The sequence below is a fragment of the Triturus cristatus genome, chromosome 9, assembly GCF_964204655.1.
Source record: "Triturus cristatus chromosome 9, aTriCri1.1, whole genome shotgun sequence".
NCBI classification, from domain to species: domain Eukaryota; kingdom Metazoa; phylum Chordata; class Amphibia; order Caudata; family Salamandridae; genus Triturus; species Triturus cristatus.
In genome coordinates, this window is record NC_140592.1 from 1,209,998,713 (window position 1) to 1,210,014,503 (window position 15,791).

General features: G+C 43.4%; 1 protein-coding gene across 1 annotated transcript in view; it reads left to right on the plus strand.

Annotated features, from left to right (window-relative positions):
* SPTB (spectrin beta, erythrocytic) overlaps window positions 1-15,791 on the plus strand; it is a 232,153-nt gene that overhangs the window by 70,023 nt on the left and 146,339 nt on the right. The window contains exon 2 of the mRNA XM_085627228.1: window positions 1,516-1,710. Coding sequence (XP_085483354.1) covers window positions 1,563-1,710 — 148 coding nt within the window. The 5' untranslated portion in view covers window positions 1,516-1,562. The remainder of the gene's footprint in view (window positions 1-1,515; window positions 1,711-15,791) is intronic.

The following is a 15,791-nucleotide window of genomic DNA, read 5'->3' on the forward strand; positions in this document are numbered from 1 at the left end:
ACCGCGGCGGTGCTGTAAAACATTACTCCAGCAAGAGTAATGACTATAAACATTTATTTGCCAAGAAGCCAATCCCATTGAAGCACTGTTACTAGCAGCCAAAAGATAATTTCAAAGTGGGGTAAAACCCGGTAACATCGAACACTCGGATTCTCATCTTCATTACCACGAATGAGGGGAGCATGCAACAGATGTACAAACATTAGCAATACTGATTTCCTAATGGCGGGTCTCTCCGAATCACAATTAGGAAACCGGTTTTCCTAATGTACGAAACGCATTGAGTTCCATTTAGGGATTCCTTGTGGGTCGCAAATCGACCTACTTCATGAATATTAATGAGGTAGGTTGCAGTTTGCAACCCATTAGGAATCACATCCATCACAGGGATGGTGGCCCGCTGAGGTCAGCAGTGGCGGCTGCTTCGGAACGGTGACGGGGGGAGGAAGAGTTTTTAAAAAAAAAAAGACTTGCCTTGTCGTTGTCAGCCCCAGCCGCCTCTCCTCCAATGCAGGAACAGGAAGCACCCAGGCTCCTAGACTCACCAGCCAATCACAATGCTGACTTACAGCAGTGTCGTGATTGGTCGGAGTGCCGTGTTTCGGCTTTTATTAAAACTTTCAAAAGCTGCAATGGGATCTAACTCAATTTCTATCTTTTTTACTTTCCCCTTTAACTATCATATGAGTTAATTCCCAATCACGTAAAGCTTTTAGTTTTCAATGAGCCTTTATTGGCTTTTCTCTACTCAAGTTCCTCTTTCTGATTTCTGATCATCCACTTTTTCAGTATTAGATTTGCTTTAAGATGACCCTAAAATATTCAATTGATTGTACTTTCTTCTTTTTGTTGTACGCCAACAAATGTTTTATTTAATTTCAGTACCATTTATTGCCAGTGCCCCAGTATAATTTATTAACTTGCTTACACAGTGGTTTTAAGCTATAGTATACACCCACATATTGGTGTTTTGCATTCTCCGTTATGACTTGGTGTGGCCAGGCCACGGAGAGCTCCAGGTTGAACTTCCAATTGTGTTTCTACTTGCAAACTTGCAGAAAATGTTTTTATAATCATGCAAGTTGACATCCATGAAAAGCAGCCATCTCCCCATTTACATAGCGTAAACATGAATTAGGGTTCTACCGTTCAAAAGGGGTGACACAAGAAAATTGCAATGTTAGGTTCTGTATGGTGATTTTGGATGTGCACCGCCCAGGAGGGAATGCATTGTGATCAGAATGAATGTCTTTCTAGAATAATAAGCTGCACCACATTGTTACAGGTTATTAGAAGTTAATATAAATGTACTACAGCTATGTTTGTATTTATTCTAATTCCTCAAGTTGTTTTGATTGTCAAATTTGAATACCATATAATCAGAAAAACAATATAAAATTCAGCATAATTTAAAATTCATACATGAGTAGCAGTATGATATTAGAAGTACCAAAAACATGACAAAATACAATGTACACACATCAATCATAACAGAGTCACATCTTTGTATTGTAGGACTTCTCCATGATCACAGCAGCTCCAGGACCTAAAAAGGGAAGAGGATGACTACCCCAAGAGATTTCGATAACTTGGAGATCCAGCAGCAATATACCCACATCAACACGCGCTGGGAAACTGTGGATGATGAGATAGACAATGACAACAGTTCAGCACGGCTGTTTGAGAGATCGAGGATCAAGGCTTTAGCAGGTACTGGGTGCCAGACCTACTGTTGTGTTGTTTCCAACATTACATACCCAGCATCAGTCATGTACCAGAGGATTCAATCTAGCACCTGGTTCTTTTGATTGTTCAGTGGCATCTGATTGTTTTGTGCCAAATTCCAAGAGATGGCTCATTTTATGGGGACTGGGGTGAAGTTCAGTTTCAGATCTAATTCATTTAAAAAAAGTACTAGTGCATGTATTACTGTTGTATTTTTATTTATTTTGAGACCCCAACTTTTTTCTTTGTCTAACTTGAATAATACACAATCAGAAAAACAATACAACATTAAGCAGAATTTAAGGTAGACATATCAGTAGGACATTGATATTAGAAGAACCAAAACATAATGAAAGATGGTGTAGAGAAATTGATCAGAAATATTAGACTCAATAAGGATACAAACATGTATAAACCCATTCAGCAGCAAGTCAAATATTGATCACTGTTCTGCAAAGCATATTGTAGAGACCCAGCATTTAGTTCTTGTGCTGAAGTCTTGTTGATGATGTCCAGAAACAGGTGCCTCTAGAGCATATATTACTGATGATATAGAGATTTGAATAAGGCTCTCAGTAGTCCGCACATTATATTTTCGCATTGCATGACATAGATTGGCCATTTTGTATAATCTCAAACCAATTTGAATGATTTTTGAGAGATTAAGAAAGAGAGCAAATGTCAGCGCCAAGTGTAAACACCACAACCTACATTAACCCCTTGAGTGCCCCGCCCTTTCCCCGCCCTGTGCCGGCCCTTTCATTAGCGGGCGGGGTTCATGACGAGATAGTCTCGTCATGGGCACAGCGCAACCGCGGCCCATGACGAGACCATCTCGTCATGGGCACTCAAGAGGTTAAAATTGTGTCTTTGTTTGTTCTAGTATATTTTCCTCTTAAATGTAGATATTTATCCAACGACCATTAATAGCGATTGATTTAGTGCCGTCCTCACCTCATTGCATTTGTTGTCTCCTATTAAGGTATGCATCATCTTTTTTGGGGTCTCTTATTAAGGGATGCATCATCTTTTTTTGCGGTCTCCCTGACGTTTATAGTTTATTTGTGCACTAAATGGTGGCATCTTGATGTTATAGGAGTTGATGGGAAAACCAGCAGAGCAACTAAATATGAAGTGTAGATGATATATCGGCTATAAGGCAGTTGTCTTCATCCAATGCGTGTAGAAGAGGGATTGCTTGTAGAGTGTGTTTTCAAACACATCACCAGTGTTGGTCCATGTAGACCACACAGGGACCCATTTCCCAGCTATTTTTCTGTCTTTTGCTCATGAAGAGGGAGTTTCTCTACGTGGGAGGAAATATGTTCCTTTGGTATCACTCTGATTCTTCTTATAGGGTATTTTGTTTGCTCTGTCAAACATAACTTTGTAAACCTGTTACGTTGCTACGTGGCATAGGAATTCAATGTCAGAGATATCTATAGTATTAATAATTTTGTTTTGTTATTTATTGACCGTGGTGAGGTCAAGACCAGATCTTATATCAGTGATTATATTTATCCTCCTTAAAGACATTCTGTTCATAGAGTGACTCAGCAAAACAGCAGACCTGGCAGCTTCCTGAAAGCAAGGAGGGACAGGCTTGACTTTCAGGAGGGAGGGTGATGTGAGAGTAGGCACCATAATAATAAATCTACCACTCAACTCTGCCACCCTCCTCGGAGATTTGCACTAAGGACCAGACAGAGTCAGTAAAGGACATCCTTGCAAATGAAAGGATTTAGCAGAGATATCATTTTGCTCTTCATCTGCAATCTACAAACCCTCCAGAGTGTAATTTTCGATAGGATTTCGTTTTCTGTTTTACAATTTTGCAAAAATGTTTTAGGAATGTTGGGAAACAGAAAAGCTTGCAATCTCTCAGGTGTGATGTTTTGTCATTGGCAGTAGTGGTTGTGTTTTCTTGTCAGGAACTGAACTTTTTGCATGGTTGTAAGTAAACCCTTCGATTGGATAATGTGGATTTTGACCGCTTGTTGTTTCATTTTGAGGTTTGTCGCTACTGTCCTTCTAGCCATGTTGTAATCAATGTGTTTGTTTTCTATTTCAGAATGCCCACACCTGCTTTTTCTATTTATGTTAGTCATACTTCATGTTTATCAATACTTGAAGGTCTTTGAGATCCCTGATTGTATGTGTACATAATATTTAAAACTGATTTCAGCTTTGAAAGTCTTTTTTCATTCAGAATTATGGAGATAATAGAAAGACAAATTGAGGCTTTATGGACACCCCTTTTCTATCTTTGCTATTGGCATTCTTCTATATTGGACAAACTATAATTTGTTTAATAACTTTATAAAGTTTGTTGTTGTTCAGACAATAAACAGTAGCCGATTTTCTTGGTCATGTAATTAGAGAAATATATTTGTAGGATTGTAGTCTGAAACAAGGATTGGATGAAAATAGGAAGAGAGGGTAAAATGTAGTCTTTAAACGTTTCCCATTGTCTATGTCTGCTGTACACAGGCAGTTTCTGCCACCATCATAGATAGTTTGCTTTTCAAAGTCCCATTGTAATGTTCAGTTTTCCCGGGGGACTCAGGATAATACACAAAATGAAGGTATTGTTTAATCCCTAAAGCTTTACACAGTTTCTGAACTACAAGAAACACCAAGTGGGTTCCTTTGTCACTTCCGATTTAGTGGGGATTCCAAACTTTGCTATGAAACTCAGAGCAGTTTCTTAGCAACAGTGATAGCGTCAACTATCTGGAACATATGTCGGCATCAGTTCATTCAGAGAATATGCACAGTAAAAGTAGAAAAAAAAAACGAAGAACATGGAGACATATGAATTAAATCTATTTGAATATGGAGAAAGTGGCACCATAGAGGTGGATAGGCATCAGGGCATGTGACACGGGTATGATAGTACTGTTGGGCAATGGATAGGAGCAAAGCAACAAACCAGTGGGTACCTGCAGTGCAGATCAGGACTTCTCGACTAATATAGGCAACACAGCGGTATAATAAAGGGAAATGTTGTTAGCAGTACTGTCAGTGAAGCCGCACTCCCTTGCTTGTCTTGCCACGCTCACTCGCGGTGTCTTTTGTATCTGTATTCTAGTTGTATACTAGCTTCACTGTGTAACATTCTTGTAGTTCAGCGAGATCGTTAAGGGTGGTATAAGGACCTCCGCAACCTGAGATACACAGCGAGTGAGATTAGGACTGGGATGCAAAGCAGCCATTTTAACAGTTTGGTCAGCAGAAGCATCATCCTTAGACACTTCATCCTGAGACATTGATGTGCCACACATTTGACAATAGCAACCTTGGAAGGTACCTGAACACGTTATAAAACATAATACCGAGATTTAAAAAGGGTTTCCTGTTGAATTGAGAAACTCTTGTTGCATCCACAGGAGTTCAAAATCATGGGCCTCTCCAAAGGCAGATTTTGAGTCAGTGACCATCTTCACAGTTTTCTGGGCAGCTAAGATGCAAGCACAAGTGACTTAAGGGCTCAAAGTGAGCAAATGGGTAGTTTCCATTCACTTTAACCCATACCCCAAATCTTGGGTTTTGACCCCCTGGAAGCATGAAAATCACTCCGAACATGCTCATTTTGGCTACAAAAGTGATGATCCTCACCAAAAGGTCAAAATAGTTTAAAGATACAATATCTGATAACAGACCATTTTGGGTCAGTTCTGCTCCTTGAGCAGACTGTACATGAATTCATTTATCATTTCCGAGACATAAACTATCAATGTAATGCACTAGATCACAATTTGTTAAATGTGCATCTGTGAGGTCAATACAAGGGTTGATCAAGTGGGCAGTTGTGAGGATGCAATTGTGAGGTTCCACATCAAGAACCAAAGAGAAAAGAGAAGCACGTTTCAACACAGGAAGTGTAACAATGTTATCTGAGAAGCAGAAAGTAATAGCATTTTGTATCTTGACAACCCGGACATGAAAAGGTTCTGAGTTTTATTGTCAACAACAACGCAGCTGCAGCATGAAGTACAGCAAAAAAGAGAAGTGATCCAGACACAGTGTCATCAGATGCTACAACCAGATGGGCGGCACCACCCAATGTACACAGGCACAGTGGCAGTCCCACCCTCATGACGGGGAGGACAAAGGAATAATGAACAACTGGGTTTGTCATGATCTTGCACCAACAAACCCAAAGCAAGTCCCTCCCTCTCTTGACCACACAGTGTAAATGATTTAGTATACGCAGGTAATTTTAATGTTGGTGCAGAGGACAATGCTTGTTTGAGAGATACAATTGCTTGTTCTGCCTCTTTTGACCAAGGCAAAGGACCAGGGGTGTCTTTCATTATTAAATCTTACAATGGTTTTACAGTGTTAGCATACCCCAGAACCCACTGCCTACACTACTTCGCCATCCCGAAAAAAGTTCATACCTGGGAGACAGCAACTGGCATGGAGAGGTAATGAATATTTTCCATGTGATTGGCAGACATGAGTCTTTCTGCCGCCAAGATGTTGCAACCTAAATATCAAACATGATGCAAACAAAACTCCATTTTCTCTTGAGACACTTTATGTCACTTTTTAGCCATTTCAGCCAGCCAGTGAGCCAGAAACAACCAACAAACTAAACCAGCGTGAGTACTTTGGAGAAGCTGAGGATGTCTAGATCTTTCTTGGTTGCCGGCGAGAAGATCGAACATGATTCTTTTTACCTGGTGCCAAACAAGTTAGCCCCCAGAAAATAAGGAAGCGTAACTATATTGTCTGATAGTGTGTATGGGAATGAAGAAGACAAAATACAACTCCATAACAATGAAGCCTGCAGCCTTTATAGGTACACATGAAAGAATGGTTTCATGGTTTGAAACCACAAGAAAACTGAGCGGGACAACATCAGTGTGGCAGATACTTTCTGAACAAAACAATAGCTTTCTTTAGCAGGTACAGTCATGTGTTACATAGAAGTATTACACATGGTTGCTGCAGGCCCCACAAGCCCCTTGCTTCAGCAAAGCAGCAATGACTGGGCAGATTCCCACCTATGTATTGTGCTAAGCGGGGACGTTTTTTCAGGGGATTTACCCTAAATTAACTAGTTTATCAGTTAAACACAATCTGTGGCTTTATACTGTTCGAACCACAAAGTGGAATGCACATCAGACATTGAGGTGAAGATTTTACAGATTCATTATTGCACGAGTCCTTATTTATGACAGAATGTCCAGTACAGTGCACATAGACACCATCACTAGTGCAAAATGCAGTGCAACTCAATGTGCATGAAGGATCTCTCCTCAGCAGGCTTGCAGGTAGTGTTGACTTCGAGTGGAAAGCATACCTGCCCATAACTGGACCCAAAGAGAGAGACGCAGGATCAGTGACGTAGTGAGGAATGAGCTGGAAGGATTGCACTTGTCAAGACATCACTTTTAGTTTCAGTGGGTTCTTTCTTTCGTTCTCGCCCAGCAACACAAAGATTTGCAGCTGAAAACAATTCTTAAAGGCCCTCCATTCTCCAACAAATTTGTATTGTTCTTCAATGTTCCTGTATCTTGGGCAATACCCATTTAATGAATGCTGCTCCAACAGCCTCTTGAGTGGTTTCCAAAGTATTCCCAATGTTGTTGTTAATTAGATTTGTAAGGCGCAACAGCTACGCAAAACGTTTTTCCCAGCGCCAACCTGAAAGGAACAGAGAAAGAGGGGAGAGATTATTGGTTGTACATCCATGTTTTTAGGCATTTGCAGAAGTTTGCGTAGGCGGTTTCATTGTGGAGCGACACAGGAAGAACGTTCCATAAGGAGGGACCCAAGCAGGAAAAAGATCTACCGCCCATGCGTGACAGTCTGATTCTAGGGATCGAAAATTTTGCCTCAGTGGTAGAGTGAAGAGGGCGTGAGGGCAAATAAGGGTGAACCAGGGTTTGTAGGTATTGAGGAGCCACTCCAGATTTGATCTTAAACATATACCTTAGGGCTTTGAACTTAATTTGGTTCTCTGCCCTGAGCCAATGAAGGTCACGCTGAGAGACAGAAATAGGGGTTGCTCTGGGGACTCGACAGAGCAGTCTAGCGGCGGAGTTCTGCACCACTTGCAGCTTGCATGTCACATCCTTGTTAGCCCCCAGATAAAGAATGTTACCGTAGTCCAGTCTAGAGGTGACAAGAGCCTGGACTACGGTTCTCTGGGTGGGACTGGGCAGCATCCAGATCATCTTTTTGAGCCATTTCAGGATGGTGAAACAGGTTGCAGCCACCTTCACGGCTTGTTGTCTCATAGATAATTGATCATCGATGATGAAGCCTAGATTGCCGACTTGGCGGGAAGGCTGAGGAAAAGCACCCATTTCAGTGGGCCAGTGTTGGGAACCCAAAAGATCTTTATTTTTCCCCAAAATCAGGACCTCAGTTTTCTCTCCATTGAGTTTGAGAAAACTGGTCCGCATCCAGGATGCGATCTTACTCAACCCCAACTGGAAAGCAGATGACTCAGACGCCCTCGCGGCAGAGAGAGAGAAGATAATCTGGGTGTCGTCGGCATAGGAGAACAGAGACAACCCAGCCTCCTCTGCAATGTCCGCCAGAGGTCTGACATACACGTTTAATAACAGAGGGCTAAGAATGGAGCTCTGGGGCACCCCATAAGGAGAGGAGTGAGTATCAGAGCTGGCCGATGGGGAAAAAACCTGGAACGTGCGATCCGTGAGGAAAGAAATAAGCCAATTAAGTGCCGGCCCAGCAACACCCAAAGATTGTAAGGCTTTTACTAACACGGTGTGAGACACCGTGTCGAAAGCTGCGCTCAAGTCAAGTAATATGAAGGCCACCGTGTCTCCAGAATCCAAATGACGTCTCAGCTTTTCCGTAACTCCAAGAAGGGCAGTTTCGGTTGAGAATCCGCCTCTAAAGCCCGACTGAGATGAGTGTAAAGAATTTTGTGACTCAACAAACTGAGATAACTGTGAGTTAATGTGTCTTTCTAAGATTTTTGAGAAGGCCTAGAGTAATGAAATAGGCCGATAGTTAGCTGGCTGATCAGGATCAGCATTAGCCTTTTTCAAAAGAGGAAGCACCATTGCACGTTTCCACTCTGGGGGAACCGTTGCCTCCTGTAAGGAGTCATTCAAGAGTTCCAAGATTATTGTAAGTGAAGGCAGCTCAAGTTGCTGCAGCACCGAGATCGGAAGAGGATCACAGGGTGAGCCAGATTTCATATTAGCCAAGAGCAGTTTAAAGGAGCTCATATCTAATGGAGACCAAGTTTCCAGTTTATTCATGGACTCAGCGATCCTGCTATCTCTGTGAGCGATGGTTCTAGCTGCTTGAGGGGATTATAAGTATTTGCTGAAGGGGGTTACCTGGTTTCATGCCCTTCATCTCAGAGTATATTTTCTCCACTTTATAGAGGAAGAATTCGGCAAGGTTTTCACATTGCAAACCATTCAGGGTGGAGGGAGTAGATTGAGTTACAGAGCCAGAAAGTTCTTTGACCATTTTGAATAGTGTCCTAGAGCAGTTCTGCGCACTAGAGATGGTGAACGAGACATATTCAGCACGAGCTGACTTACAAAGAGTGTGGCATTCTCTTTTTGCCATTTTATATGCGAGTTTGGTATCAGACGCATAGTTCCTCCCCCAGCGTCTTTCCAAAGCTTTGCATTTGGTTTTCTCCGTGTTTAATTTCTTGGTGAACCAAGGAGCAGGGGGGCGGTGGTTGTTCACCTTCTTAATTGAGGGTGGGAGACAAGTATCAATGGCATTTAAAAGCCAATTTTGGACAGCACACGAATACCTGACAGACATTTGTTTGGTAATGGGAAAGTTTGTAGACAACATTTTATTGAGAGCTTCAATATCCAGTTTTCCCTAGTTTCTAGTTAGCTTCCTGGTGTCAGGTGTGACTGCAAGTGAGGACACTGAGATCTTAAAATGGAAGCCGATCACAAAATGATCCGAACAGGATAAGGGAAGTGCTGGGGTGCATTGAATGTTGGGTAAACTGGAAAAATAGGGTCCAATACGTGGCTGGCCAAGTGAGTGGGACCAGAGTTACAAAGTGCAATATTCATTGCTGCCAAATCAGCGATAAAAGTAGCGCTAGTAGTACATACAGCGTCATCCACGTGTAAATTAAGGTCACCCAAGATTGAAATGTTAGCGGCATTTAAAAGAAAAGGGGTAATTAAATCAGGAAAAAATGAGGCCCCTAGTCCGGACGGCCCTGGGGGATGATAAACTAGTATGCCTGAGAAAGTGAACTTAGGGGTCAGGGCAAGCTTAAATAAAGCTGCCTCTCAGCTCGTAAATGGCAGGTCTTCAAATTTGCACAGGTAGGGCGTTTTATAAATCATAGCAATGCCAACACCTGTCTTGATGTCCCTATCTTTCCTGACTATAGCATAATTAAACAGTAGAGCTGCAGCTACATCAGGGCCAGAGCTCATGTGTAGCCATGTCTCAGTGAGAAACATGGTGTCCGGTTGTTCACTAGCCAAAAAATCACGTCCGCTGCGCGTCCGTTCTGGGGCCATTAAGTAGGGATTAGGCATGACGGCGTGCAGCGACTAGAGCGCTGCCCGGAGGGAGCGTATGGCCAAACAAAATCGCCACCCGGGGAGGAACAGCCCCGCAAAGTGCAAGTGCAGGAAATATGGAACTGGGTATAACACACTCAGTAAAACAGAGGATAATGCAACAGCAAAAAACAACTAATTAAAAGTTAAAATTCAAGTTCAATTTCATAAAAATACATAAAAGCACAGAGCATATCAGCGTGAATAGGAGAACTCAGAGCAAAAGTGAAAGGGAGCCTTTCAGGCACTGCACGTCCGTTCTCTGCCCGTTACATAGGGATTAGGCAGGACAGCGTGCAGCGACTAGAGCGCTGCCCGGAATGAGCGTGTGGCTGAACAAAATGGCCACCGGGGAGGAACAGCCCCGCAAAGTGAAGTGCAGGAAATAGGGAACTGAGTATAACACACTCAGTAAAACAGAGGATAATGCAACAGCAAAAAACAACAACTAATTAAAAGTTAAAATTCAAGTTCAATTTCATAAAAATACATAGAAGCACAGAGCATATCAGCGTGACTAGGAGAAATCAGAGTAAAAGTGAAAGGGAGCCTTTCAGGCGCTGCACGTCCGTTCTCTGCCCGTTAAATAGGGATTAGGCAGGACAGCGTGCAGCGACTAGAGCGCCGCCCGGAGGGAGTGTGTGGCCGAACAAAATGGCCACCGGGGAGGAATAGCCCCACAAAGTGAAGTGCAGGAAATAGGGAACTGAGTATAACACACTCAGTAAAACAGAGGATAATGCAACAGCAAAAAACAACAGCTAATTAAAAGGTAAAATTCAAGTTCAATTTCATAAAAATACATAAAAGCACAGAGCATATCAGCGTGAATAGGAGAAATCAGAGTAAAAGTGAAAGGGAACAATACCAGAATAATCATCAAACATATCTTTCAAATGATCAAGATAATCAGCAGGGGTATGCCATTTATTTAGTTTGCACTTATTAATTTTGGTCTAGTCAGTTTTAACAGTGCATACTTCAACAGAACAGAGCCTCTCCAACACCGCCATCAGCTTCATCAAGGGCACTTGTCGCAGCCAATCGCCTTTACCTTTCTCTGCCTCCATTTGGGTTCCTAGCTTTTAAAACCCAGTTTGCAATTGTTCTCAAAACTTTTGAAATTCATCAAGTATTTTATAAAATTGTCAGGTGATGTTTAGGAGGTTGGAAGAATGGGAAATCAGGAGGGTCATCTCTCTCCTCCTCACTAGTCAAAGCAGTTGTCGTTAAAATAGGGTGGTCGTTCAAGCTCTCTCGCCCTTCGCTCTGCAGTCAAGCTTAGCCTATCTCAAAGTAGAGTCAACAGTGACGTCAACATCTCCTGCCTAAAAGCGAGTCAGGTAGGGAGATCTGATAAAGTAGCAAAATTAATGACTCCCGAGTAGAAGACCGGTTAAAGATGGTCTCTGGTTTGTAGAATCTCTGGTAGAGAAATTTACAGTGAAGTGCTGTTTTCGGAAAATAGGGGTGTCCTAAAAGGGAAGAGAAAGTACAGTAGCTCAAATGGGAGTGCTTGGGTTGTGCTAAGGCTTTTTCTTCCTTGTAATAGACATAGGGCCATATGTAGAAAGCAAAATTGCGATCGCAAACGCCGAAATTCGCCGAATTTCGGCGTTTGCGATCGCAATTTTGCTAAGTGGTATGTAGGAATGCAAATCTGCGTGCAAAATAAGGAATCGCTAAATCTGCGATTCCTTATTTTGCAATTGCATTTAAGGATTCGCAAATTTTGCGATTCCTTAAATGCAATGTAAGAAGCACCAAAAAAGTGCAATTTGGCCTTAAGGAATCGCAAATTACCACCAACTACAGGTTGGTGGTAATTTGCGATTTCTTTCAAAAATGCATATTTTTGCATTTTTCAAAGTGGCATGTGGTGCACAAACATGTCCTTAGGGCATGTATGTGTACCACATGTGCACCCATGCTCATTTCAGGGGTGCAACAGGGTGTCCTTTTGACACCTTGGCACACTTGAAATTGCATTCTCAATTTGCGATTCTCTAATTGAGATTCGCTAATTCAGAATGTCTTCCCATTCATTCCTATGGGCCTGTAGGCCCATAGGAAGGAATGGGGAGGTATTCCTTAATTGCGAATTGCAATTTGCAATTCGCAATTAAGGAATATGTAGGATTCGCAAAATTATTTGCTAATCCTACCTACATTCCGTTTTGCAATTCTCTAATTGCGATTCCCTAAAAATTGCATTTAGAGAATCGCAAAACACGTTCTACCTACATATGGCCCATATTTTGGTAAATATTCATTCCAATTAAAATTACCAAAACCATACAAATAAATACATTATAAAAAAGAACTGCATCTATTTATTTAAATATAAAAAAGACAGATTGTTTTTTATAACTATGACCCTGGATACCATCAATGGGAACACGTTTATAATGCTCTTGTATCTCATGCATTTGTTCCAAAGGCTTCTCTTAAGTAAGAGCTAATGATAGCATCTGCTGGCCCTGTGTGTCTGTGCTGGGACTTGCCTGCTGCACATGGAGTGTATTTGTGGTGGTGATGAATGCTGGACAGGAGCAGGTGTTGGTCACTTGCTCAAGGCAGCAGTGTCCAAACACAGGAAGTGCACTGATTCCGGTTGCATAATCAGCTGCATGCCGTCATACCCGGGCAATGCAAACACATCTGTTTATGTCAATGATACCAGGCAGACTCTGATGAACCCTTTAGTCATAGGTGATAGATGACTGGTCCCCACATGTACCAGGCTTGTGAATCAACCGGGTCAGGGGGTTTATTTGTATAATGTATTTACAACCAGAAATTAGTTCAAGTTTAAAAAAGCATCTCCTATAGAATAGAATAAAATATGTAACAAATAGAGCTGCTGGTGAGCACAATTTTTTTTTTTTTATTTTAGTTATTTTTCCATTTTTATGGAGCAGTGCTCAACCAGAAGATGTCAGGCACAACAGGCTGAAATGCCTGGCATCCTTTACAAGGAACATTGTAAAGCGTGTCAACCAATACATAGGAGTTCAACACACCTTAGTAGTACCGCAGCCAGCAGATTATTATAAATATTCGATGAGGGAGACATAGCAGCGTTGAGAAGAGAACAAAGCTGCCAGGTGAGAGATGGGAAGTTGCCGGAAGAGGAATTAGAAGTTGGTAGCACTGAGGGTGAGATCCCTCAGAAGGGAGCGAAAAGGGCGAATATTACCGCCTCGTGGAAGCAGCATGTTGAAGTGTCAAAGGAATTGGAGGTGGAAGAGAAAGTGAGAAGACTAAACAGCAGAAGCCAAAAGAGATGGGAGAAGAAAGATTCAGAGAGGAGATAGGATGAGGGAAGAAAAAGCAAGGCTCGATCGAAGGAAAGTTTGAACAAATGGGTTTTCAGGTGTTTTTCTAAATAGCTTTCGGGTCTCTGAGTGTCTCAACAAGACTAGACTGCAGGACATAGATGCTTCAGAGAGGATTGTGTTATTGCTGAATGAGTTCTGAATCTTTTTGTTTCCTGTCTTCAGTTATGAAGGTTTCATAGGTTGTCAGTGACACTAGATATCTTTTTTTTTTTGGTTAAAAGTTTTATTAGAAACCGTTGGTACACAGTAAAATACAGACAAGGGCCTACAACCACCAGGGCCGACCGCTATAGAGCCCGAGGGCCCGCAGTGCAACGCCACACATTCAAATGAACCAGAGGCAAAGCTCCCGGCAGTTCGTGGGCACATGTAACAGGCCGTGGCCATAGGCCAGTAGCAATCGGAATAAACAGTTTCATTTTTTATTAAATATAAAACACACTCAAGGCAATGAGAGTCCGAAGTAGCAGCGTGCTCTTCCCAGGACGGGGAACAGCGTACAGTGTCCAAAGCAGTTCTTGTCTGGAAGCGGTAGTGGGGGGCAACGGGAGAACAAAGCATGGAACACACCTCACACTATCCCGCAGAATGCGTGGCTAGGGGGACAAAGCAATATCGACCTCTAATGGCAGAGGCGGGGTGCAGATACGTCCTCGATATAAATTCCATGGACCCCATACCTTAGTCCATTTCCCTGGCTTGCCTCTCGCCACATACACCGTCTTTTCCCTAAACATACACCAGTCCATATTCTCCTTCCATACCGCGATCGTGGGCGGCCTCGGGGAGCCCCACAGCTGTGAAATGTTACGCTTAGCCACCATGTGCCCCAAGGTCACCCACTGCGTCTGTGCCGCATTACAATCATTCGGTTCCCAGACATTCAACAAACACCTTCTAGCCTCTGGCAACAGAGCAACGTGCGTGACCTCCTCCATTACGGTGTGGATACCGTTCCAAAATCGCACAACCTCCGAACATTCCCATAAGATATGGAGAAAGGAACCCGACAGGCCACATCCACGCTTACACAGTCCATCCATCGAGTAACCCATACGCAGCAAACCGGGCCCCGTGACATACACTCTATGAAGGATCTTCAGCTGTACGAATCGTAAGCTGGCCGGGATCGCCACCTCTTTCAGGGAGGCCACCGCCGATACCCAGTCCTCATCGTCCAGTTCCAAGCCATCGCCCGTCCATGCCTCCCGCAGACGGAGCAGCAAGTCCGCGCGATCATTAATGAGTTTCTTATAAATCAGAGAAATAGTGCTGTCGGGCACGTAGCCATCCAACACTCTATCCTCCAGTGGGGAATACTCGGGGATAGCAGCAACGTCTGGAAAAACCGAACACAGCGCATGGTAGACTTGAGCATACCGGAAGTACTCTCTATCGTTTAATTTATATTCAGTTTTAAGCATTTCAAACGTTTTGAAAGACCCTTTCGCCCAAAGATCACCCACCTTACATATACCAATCATATCCCATTTCTCAAAGCCTTTCGATCTCCACAAACAGCCCAACCGCCCAGAGGCATACAACGGCGTCGCCCGAGTCAAGCGATCCCTCCACCCCATCGCAGCGTTCGCCGCGTGCCACACACGTACCGCAACCTGCGTGGGTCCTGTCAACCGCGTGTCCGGGGTCACCGAGTACAGCGCCCTATTGTAGTCCCTACCCGGGAGCAGAAATTTATCCATCTCGAAGGCCGGATTCAAGGCAGGACCGTATATCCCGTGGTTCACCGCCGCCAACTGAGACGCCCAATAGTATCTTTTAATATCGGGGAGGGCGACCCCCCCATCATACCAAGGGAGCGTCAACTTGGCGAGAGCAATCCGCGGCCGCCCATCCCAAAACAGTTGGCGCTGAAGACCCTCCACCTCCCGGAAATAACGGGCCGGCACGACATCTAGAGTATTTTGCAAGCGTACAAGAAGCGAGGTAGCGACATCATTTTAAACAATGCCGCCCGTCCGAGTGGCGAGAGCGGAAGTCGTCGCCACCTCGCGACGTCGGCCTTCAATCGCTGAAGGGGAGGGAGAAGGTTTCGCTCATAGCGGACCGCGGGATCCAGTGAGATAAAGATTCCCAAATATTTGAACCCCAGGGTAGCAATCTGGATAGGGCAATCCCGTGGTAAGAGGGGGGCCTCACCCGAGAGGACGTAAACACA